At 41.9% G+C, this 9,505-nt stretch overlaps 1 protein-coding gene across 4 annotated transcripts; it reads left to right on the top strand.

Annotated features, from left to right (window-relative positions):
* Positions 1-1,604: 1,604 nt before the first annotated feature.
* On the top strand, positions 1,605-8,274 carry NMS (neuromedin S). Of its 4 annotated transcripts, none has more exons than XM_064714351.1 (8): positions 1,605-1,756; positions 1,863-1,918; positions 2,358-2,408; positions 3,485-3,544; positions 6,155-6,190; positions 6,597-6,638; positions 7,619-7,649; positions 8,123-8,274. In XM_064714351.1, the coding sequence occupies exons 1-8, from the start codon at positions 1,687-1,689 to the stop codon at positions 8,137-8,139; spliced, it is 363 nt and encodes a 120-aa protein (XP_064570421.1). In that variant the 5' UTR covers positions 1,605-1,686; the 3' UTR covers positions 8,140-8,274. The 4 variants fall into 4 exon arrangements, 3 of the variants coding, with proteins under 3 accessions (XP_064570421.1, XP_064570508.1, XP_064570610.1); XR_010440456.1 differs by having other exon boundaries at positions 1,606-1,756; positions 6,155-6,237; XM_064714438.1 differs by lacking the exon at positions 6,597-6,638.
* The last annotated feature ends 1,231 nt before the right edge of the window (positions 8,275-9,505 follow it).

Genomic DNA, 9,505 nt, shown 5'->3' with positions numbered 1-9,505 from the left:
CTCATTTTACTGTCTCCCTCTGATGAATCCAGCTCACACTTAGTGGGGCTCTGCTCTCACATTTCTGTGATTATATTGGCTTAAATAAATTACACCAAACATAAACCTCCTTCTCCCTGCCACAAAAATAAAACACCATCCTCCTTTTATGAGCAAATTTAACAAATTCAGAGAATGCTTTCACTCCAGGATTTCATGGACTTGTGTAGAACGCAGGGTCTCTGCAAAAAGGAGCTATGGGCTTCCTGGAATGCTGCATCTTCTTGTTAATGAAATCTTGGGCAGATTTGCTGTGAGAAACCATCATCACAAAACTTGCTGCAAGTCTGCTTCAGCTCCCACAGAGGATAAAAATAATACAGTCAGAGGGACTAATCTCCTTGAATTCTATCCTGTCTTGAATCTCCCATTCCACTTAAGACAGTGAGAATCTGACAAGTGTGTCTGCTCCAGCAAATTCTGACCTCTCCTCACATCTCCCCACTCAGATTATTGCCCCCAAAAGGCTGTGATGAGGCAAAGACAGCCATCCTTCCCAGGGGAAGGAAAAAAGGGTGAACTAATGGTGCTGGGGTCACTCAGCTGCTCCTGCGCCTCTTTAGGTGTTCAGGACACACAGCTGTGTAGCTGACAAAATCTGTCAGTCTGGCTCCCCTTTCCTTTGTGAGAAAGCAGCTGTGTCTCCTCCCTGGCTGTTCTGAGATGCTCCCACCAGGACCAGTCCTGCCATCATCCTTTTAGTGTGCAGCACAGCCATTGAGGGACATTATGAGATGAGGTGGGGTGCTGTGACAATAATGCCTTCTGCTGCTTTTTGTGTCTCATATCCCACACTGGAGCCATTGCCTCCCAAGCAGGTCTAATCCATAGAATCATAGAATAGTTAGGTTGGAAGGGATCATGTAGTTCCAACCCTGCTGTGTTAGAAGTCAGACAACTGAATATATATTTGCTTCAGCTGGCCCAAAGTCTATTAAATAAAAGAGTTTGGGAGGGCTCTGCCTTTCTAAATCTGTGATCTGATTTAGAAAGCATTGCTCTTAGAACTTGCACAGACAAAACCAGGAAGAGTTTTCCATAATCAAACCCAATGATTAAGTCAGGAAGGAAGGAGAATAACTTTCTGTTGGTAGTAGATCTGTATCTTTTTTACAGCCATACCCGCTATGAAATGAATTAAAAGGTGGATGGCTTTCCTTATTTCGTGTGAAGGTAAATGTAGTAAAATGGAACTTGTTCAATATGAAAGTTCACAACCCTTCTAATGAGAAGGCAAACTTTATTTCCCAAGCTGCCATGAAGAGAAATAATTTCCAAACACTCAGCAAGCCCTACTACAAAACTGTATTTTCTGTTGCTCTGTCACTTGACCGGGCACAGCATCTTCTTATCCCTCACTCTTTCCTCTCGGTCACTTCTTCTAGAGAAGCAGTTTTGACGGAGGGTTTTAGGGGGTGGAGAGCGGGGTCCCTAATGCTGGGGGGGTTTCTCCGAGCGGCGGGGGCGGCAGTGCCGGTCCGGCACCGGGAGCGACACCGGGAGCGGCACCGGCAGCGACAGTGGGAGCGGTGCCTGGGACCGCCCCGGCGCCCATTGGCTCGGCGGCTCCATATGGGGCTCGGCGAGGCCCCATAAAGGCGCCGGTCCGCTCGCCCATCGCCTCCATCGCTCCATCCCCGCCCGGCCATGCCCCCGCCGCCCGCCCTGCCCTGGCTGCTGGCCGCCTGCTGCCTCTGCGCCCTGCCGCGGGGCTCAGGTACGTCCCGGGAACGCGGGAGAGCCTGGACAGCATCGGCTCCTCTCGAGGAGCCACGTCCTGCCTGGGCTCCGCGCATCCCAACGCGGCCGTGTCCCTCCCGCAGGCTTCCCGCAGCCTTTCTCTCGCCACCGGGACGCTGTGGAGCTGCCCCCGAACCAGGTACGTCCGGCACTGGCGTCCGACAGCGATGCGCCGGGCTGAGGTAGGGAAGAGACGGGGAAGGTGGGAAACGGGGCTCTGTGGTAGGGAATCGGCAACGGACTGGCAATACCTTATTGAATACCTTATTGAATACCTTATTGAATACCTTATTGAATACCTTATTGAATACCTTATTGAATACCTTATTGAATACCTTATTGAATACCTTATTGAATACCTTATTGAATACCCTGGGGCTTGGTAAAGAGAGGAGGGAGGCTGGCGCCCTGGTGGAACAGGTGTGGGCAGGGGTGTAGAGTGCAGCACGGTGCAGAATAGGACACCTGGGTCAGCCAAAGACGGACAGGCTAATAACAAACCAGCCCCGACTTCCCGAGCGAAAAGGTCCGAAGGCATGATGGACACACTGTTAATGTCTGTTCTTTTCTTTTTAAAGCAACTGGCGCTGTGTTTCAGTCAGTGGATGGAAATGTCCGATCAACCCCAGGTAACTTGACTCCTGTGATGTGTTTGATCTGCTGAGACTCTCTCTTCCAGACATACTAATTGTCCTGTATAACCTGGAGCATCGATGTCTGCCACAGAGCCAGCAGCTCTGGAGAGCAGGGCAAGTGTGTTGGTATGTGTGCTCTCCTCCTTGTGAAGCTAATGCAGACCTCAAGAAAAGCACTTTTTTTTCCCCATTCTTGCCATGCCACTATTATGCCAATAGTAGCTAACACTGAAGCAAGTGCCAGACAGTTCCTGCAAGATTTAAAGGTCCTGTTTGGTCCTGGCTTGGTGCTTTGTGAGAGGATGGTGTTTTTCTGAGGTGCTCAGAGGAGAGCAGAGCAAGGGGAAGTTTTCACAGATAATTTCTGCTGCCCAAGGCTTACAAGCACTTCAAAGTGGAAGATCAGCTGCATTGCATTTAATGAGCCCAAGGGTCATTTTCAAAGCAGGGAGAAAAATATTTGCAGGATCGGGAAGTACTTGGAAATTCTGAATATTTTGTTCTGATTTTTTTTCTTTCTGAAATGTTACAGTTTTGTGAACCAAAACTTGTAGAAAATAGTTTCCAGAGCCTGTTTCTCAGGTGTCTTACACCTCACTTTGTTTGAACCTGTAGTTCTCATCTAATGTGATTGCATGCATAAGCAAATCCCTGTCCAGTGACAATGAGTATAGGACAGTGTATTTCAGTATATGATTAAAGACTATAGTACTGATTGACCAAAAGGCTTGTAGTTAAAAATCAGCATAGATTAAACATGCCAAAAACCAAAGCTACCCCTAGAACTGTTAGCATAGAAAATGCATTTTAAATATAAGAGGCTGATTTTGATCTCTTTATAGCACCAGACTGTATTGACAGCAGTTGTATTGTGCGTATTCTCCTCAAATAAAACAGCAATTTTTCATCTCATAATAGCATCAGTAAGTTTTGCCCTGCTCTGAGTGTTTTTGGTGAACTGTGCTCAATCTAAATTGATCTGGGATCAGAATCAAGCCTGTTTTTAATCAAACCATGTACACCGTGTTCTCCCAGTAAATGTATTAAAGTATTGTTGGTTTTTTTTTCAGATCTCGAGCACTGTTTTGGATCTCTGTTATTCCATATTCAACAGCATGCATAAAAATGAGGTGAGATGTAATTGCTTGCTTTGTTTCAAAGCACCCCCTTCTTAAACTTAGAAAGCAACCACTCCACAACCAACTTTCTGTCATTTCTCCCCAAACAATAATGTATAATCTAATACTGCAATGGTTTAAGAGATGTAGGAGGGTACATAAAAGATTTTCTTTTTGTTAGTAGTTTGCATGTAATTCTTAGTTACTTTAAATTATTTATATGAAACTGCTGTTTTTTTCACCAATTCAGAGCTGAAGAACCAAAACATTCACTTACAGTCAGAGGCAGTATCTTATCCTCAGTTTTGAATAACACAGGGTTAAATACACTAAAAATATACATAACATTGGATCAATAGCAAACCTTAGATTATGCTGAACATGGAGGTGTATGAGTTGCTTTACTGATTTTAATACTCTGTTTGTGTTTGGGGTTTTTTAGTGTTTCTGTTTCAGAGTAAGGAGATTAAGTTGAGGAGTTATTGAATATAGCTCTTTTTTGTTGGTGCAGTCGTATAAGGACTCAGTATCAGTTCTGATTTATATCACTTTTTTATTAGCACCATTTCATTAAGAACCTTTTCTCTAAAATTCACTCAACCCTCGGGTATATGCTAAAAAGGCCAATTTACTTGCGGAGGCTGAGTCCTCTGCTGTTTCAAAACAGGAGTAGATCCTTTAAAACAACAATAGAAAGTATTTCGAAATGTATTTCAATATCTGTTCTTGCCAGTGTCATTAGTGTCAATTCCAAGCATGCTTTCCTGAAGCAGTCACTAAGGTCTACAATACTGAAGCTGATTGTATAAAAAATGATAGCATTCTAGTCATAAAGTCTAATAAATGTTTGAGTTCACTATTGACCCTTTTACTTCCACAGCTTAGCCAATGAGGGAACGTCCAGAATCATCTGCTAACTTTGAACAGAGTCTTATTCCTAGTTACTATTTTAATTACTAACTTTGCAAAAAATTATGTGTTCTCAAGATTGGAAGCTGAATCTCATACAATATCCTTTCAAAAAATATGAGTTACACACCTGCAATATGATTTCTAGGTGTGGTCTGAGTAAAACAGCAGATAAAGTAAATATGTGAAATATGGATAAAGAATTATGTGAAGTATTATCCAGCTGATCAAATCTCATATTACATGAAATCCTACTTTCTTAGCCCACAAGGCATCTTCAGAAGACACTACAAACATGAGTCTGTATGTAGTGAACCCAATGAAACAGCCGTGAAATTCTACTAATGTCAGCTGAATTTAACTTTCTACATTATTCTATATTTCTGTGAATAAAAAAAAGTTATTCAGTCAGAGTTACAGATCCTATAGAGAAGGTTGATGGTGTCTTAAGAGAAGGAATGAGGCCTCAGCACTGTGAAAGGCAAAGTCCATGGCAATTTGGGTATGAATGGGCCTCGAACCCTGCCTGGGGAACTTAAAATGTTTTGTGAGAACTAAGAATATTTAACATCAGTGTCCCATCACTTTTCTGTGTATTTGAGATTTCCAGCCCAAAGATATTTAAAAGCTCAGTTTTTACCATATTTCTTCCACATAGTAATCTCTCACCTGTTATAAATTAGGGTAGTTGAAACTGCAGGCTGAGTCATGAGCCAGTCTCTATCATTGCTTGGTGTGTAATAATCAAATCAGAACAAAGGTAGCACTCATATTGTCACTCTGTAGTAGCCTCCTTTGCATCCTTCAAAGCACCTTGATTGAGCAAGCATTTTGTATTTGCCTAGTATTTCATAGCCCTGTAAGTTGATGTTGGTTGCTCTATAAATTGTTGTCTTGCAGCTTGAACCAAAGAAATCCTCTTCTCATATCCTGAACCATGATTCCCTTTTGCTTGCTTGTGTATTTTGTCTTTTAAAACTCCTTCTCCGCAGTTTCCCACCCACATGCTTTCCTGCGTTCTCCCCTGTCACATTCTTGCCCATGACACGTGTTTGTTCCTCAAGCCCACTCCAGGTAACCAAACCCACTCATGATGGGTGACTGATGGCACACAGCCATCCCATTCCTGGCTGGCTGGGAGCATGCAGCCTGGCTGCTGTGTCATGGGCAGGAGGGTCCCAAACCAGGCTGCAGGTTTAGGACTGCATCAAATGGTGAACTTTGCTCACATAAAGTCATGGGGAAAGCTTCTATTCCTTGAAGTAAGACTGAGTAGAAAAATGAGCAATTTTCTGAAGAATAAAGAGTGCAGGGGAGGGCTTTAACCCAGCAATCTTTCCTGGGTTAAAACCAAGGGCAGTCTGAAAGGTGAAGGGCAGCCCCATTTTAACAAGATAAGAGCTATCAGTACAATTCGAGCCTGAGGAGTGGAGCTCCAGGCTGAGCTCTGCCTCACCCCCCAGAGCACAGTTGCACTTTGCTGTACAGCAGGGGAAGCCTGTTGAATGATGGAAATGAACTGAGTAACTTCCAGGCAAGACTTCACATCAGTCTTTTAAAAGATCCATTTGCTGCTGTTCTTACATCTCTCTGTGGTAAGTGTAAGGTTCTCTCTTCTCACACGGAGTGTTCCAAGCTCATCAGTAACAGAGGGTCACTGTAACAAACCAAAACGTGCCAGCACCTTGATTAACCTACAGTGTCCACTTGCAGGAATCACAGATTGCTTCTGCAAACCTTGCAAAGAAGGTATGTAAATATGAAGACAAGCAGTGGCAGTAGCAGTGGATAGGGAAGTATGTCCTTTTCCTTGTTTCTTTTAAAGTCAGCCTGGGTTTTTCCAGTGGTTGGGAAGTGATCTGTGCTGACCCTGCTCATACCCTATGTTTAAAGCTTTCTTTTATATTTCTTCTAAACCCTGTGAATCTTTAATTATGTTAATCTAGTTTATTTACATTAGACACCATGTCCTTCAGGCAATAACTTTTAATCAGCATTCCAGATGAATGGGCATTGGGGACTATCAACATCTTGTTTGCATGCTGCTGGAAAAGGCTCCAAATTACCAATATTCTGATAGAATAGTAAAATTTGGCAATAGATCTATGGAATTGAGTTTAAAGTATTTTGTTATCGTTTGTCTTTGATTTTATAGGATAGTCATGGAACTCTGGGACGGCCTTTCTTCCTTTTCAGGGTATCTGAATCTCTTTATTTTAAAGATTGTAAATCTCAGACATTGTTATATGTTCATAGATGAGCAGCTGTTTCACAAATTCTAGCTGCAGTTGTTTTGAATAGAGGCCAAATATCCCTATGCTTGAAAGCTTAGGGAGCCATTTACTCAAAAAGCTCTGGTTTGACTAAAAGATGACAAGATAATGAGATCTGGGGTACTGGTAGATTAAACACTTCTTTTTGTTTGAAGATATGCCTCTGCAAATGTTTTATCTTGAGCCAAATCATCCATGTGGCTTGTATCTGTGAGACTGTCAAGGTGCACTGATGCTAAATAAATTAGATCAAACTGAGCTGAGTGCTCACCTGGTCTGAAAGGTCTGCCCAGGAAGCAAAGTCACACTGCATAATGGGGAAAAACCAAAGCAAAATTATCATAATTTCTCTGACACCTTTCACCCACTGGCTTCCTGAGCTATGACATGGTCTGATGGCCAGTGTGCTGGTTTGGATACACTCTGATTAATACCAAACTAATTTTTAGGAATATCTTCAACACATTTTAAAAAAATTTAAAATACTGTAAAGTAGGTCATGTCAGGTAACCACAGTACCAATTCCGCTGTCATTTATGCTTAATTTCAAGTTATTTATTGTTTCTAGTATGTTCATCTAGGTTCTTTCAGTGCTGGTATTTACATGCTCTTTCTTAGGCATGTGCCTTTACTACACCTATGAATTTAAACCCAGATCCTGAATGAGAATAATTAAAGCCAGAATGTTTAGCTTTTTGGGCAGAGTCTGAATGAAAATTTCTCATATTCAAAAGCATAACTCATCCTGCATGGATCCCTCTGGTATTTGACATGTTGTTTTAAAGAAAAATCTCACTGCAGTTTTATGTAGTAGCCTGTCTGCATGATGGGGAGGTATTTTGGTGTGCTTCTAAGTCTGTAATCCATTGCTTCTTTACAATCATCTAATTATTATGTTTTACAGCCTCGAAATGGAAGAACTATTGAAGGCAGTGGTAAGTAGGCAACCAAAAGTGTCAAGAATTTCTTCTGATATTTCACCAATGGTGACCCTCATGAGAAAAGAAGGTACTGAGAAGCATTACAAACCTAGAAACAAACATTTCACATGGCCACTAAGAGCTGTGTTAACAGAAACATAGGGTTTTTCCATGCTCAGAGACTTAGAGGGCACCCCCTTGACAGAGGGATGGTTTTCTTTGCCATGCTCCCATACCCTAAAATAAGGTCAGCATGGTTAAAACATGGTACAAAGAGAACTGTGTGAGAAGAAAGGATTCATGTTTGAGTACAAATAACAGATCTCGGTGCTTTTCTAGACCTTTAAATATCAGAATCTTCTCGTTTTAGAATCTGAAGCTATTTAATTCCTAACTTTGAAAAGAACCAGATGTACAGAACTGAGTAGTAAGTCATATTCAGATCAACATCTCAACATAAAATCTGATACTGTGTTAATTTCTTTCAGAATATCGTGGAATGTGAAGTTCATGGATTCATTTACCAGCTCAATGACTTGGTTTACATAAAGGAAAGAGACTTCCCATTGCACTGGTTGTCTATTTTGTGACTCAGTTGTCTGGAATTTGCTGTTCCATGTAATAAATTTGCAATCAGTAATTCTTTTTGTTGTCCTTTTTTTTATTGAATCCCATACTAGGCTTCCTTGGCTATAGTCTAGCACTGCTTGCTGCCAGCTGTAATCAAAGAAAATCCATCATCTCAATATCGACAATTTTCAAATGCAACAGTGAATTTTATAACATCTTCTTTAATAGGGTCATAAATGATAAGCTTGTCCTTTTGACTAGATAATACATTTCTCCATTATTTCAGAATAGGCATCCTGAACAACACTATAGTAAAATCCTCATGGACATTTTAATGATTTATTTTGAGTAACTAAGTGCTCAAGTGTGATAATTGATGAATCCAATGCACTTTGAAGGAAGAGGAACAAGTACTGCAGCTACATACAGATGTTATTTGATCAGATGATGTATTTTTTTCAGCCTTGCCTTACTGGCTATCATAAAGCCCAAATGAGGCGCTTTTGAGAAATATTCTGAACATCTGCCCTTTTTTTCTGAAATCATGCATTTGAAAATGTAGTGCAGCTGATTGTGCTTGCACTGTATGGAGTGTTTTGGTACGTGGAGACATTTATGGGCACAAAACTTTAAGTATTAAGCAGTTACTTCCTTAGGAAGAAAAGAGTAAAATTGAGGGGCTGGGGATACAAATGAGGCTGCAACTCCTGATCATAGCATTGATTTCCTCAAGCCCTTTGCTACCCTTCCTTCTCTTTGGCTATTATGGTATAGTACTGTTCCAGTACTGCTGGCACAGCTGCATGTGAACGAGATTTGGAGACACCTTTGTCTTTGAAAACAAACCCCAAGATACCTGTGTTTTGTCATTTTGTGGGGTTTCATCTGGATAAGTTCCCAGTTTGGGCTGTGTTAACAGAAGTTTGGCCGGCAGTTAGAGGGAAGGAATGGGTTTTTTGGGAATTGTTGACTGCATCTGAGGCAGAGTATTCAGTTTGAAGGCTCAGAATACAGGAAGGCCATGGAAAAAGTGGAGTGAGGGGCTTCAAGGGGATGAGAACTCTATCACTTGCCCCTGAGGAGATGCAAGGGTAACTGGGCTGGCTCAGTCTGGAGGAGGGATGCCTTCAGGGGAACCCAATAGACCCTCCAGTGCACAGGAGGGTCATCAAGGAGACAGATGTTGTTCAGTGTATTGTCAAATCCTTAGGAAATTATTAGCATTTGGGAAGACTACCAAAGGGATGCTGGCTCCTCTGGCTTCTCAGATGTCTGGAAGCAGTTAGGATGTTCTTCTGGAA

This window comes from Zonotrichia leucophrys, chromosome 1, assembly GCF_028769735.1.
Source record: "Zonotrichia leucophrys gambelii isolate GWCS_2022_RI chromosome 1, RI_Zleu_2.0, whole genome shotgun sequence".
NCBI lineage: Eukaryota > Metazoa > Chordata > Aves > Passeriformes > Passerellidae > Zonotrichia > Zonotrichia leucophrys.
This window is presented reverse-complemented; position numbering and strand designations above follow the sequence as displayed.

Bases quoted from the DNA above. Each gene is read 5' to 3' on its own strand.
- NMS (XM_064714351.1), top strand. From the start codon at position 1,687: ATGCCCCCGCCGCCCGCCCTGCCCTGGCTGCTGGCCGCCTGCTGCCTC. The intron at 1,919-2,357 runs GTACGTCCGGCA...TTCTTTTTAAAG, and splicing joins TGGAGCTGCCCCCGAACCAG to CAACTGGCGCTGTGTTTCAG. The intron at 3,545-6,154 runs GTGAGATGTAAT...GTCCACTTGCAG, and splicing joins ACAGCATGCATAAAAATGAG to GAATCACAGATTGCTTCTGC.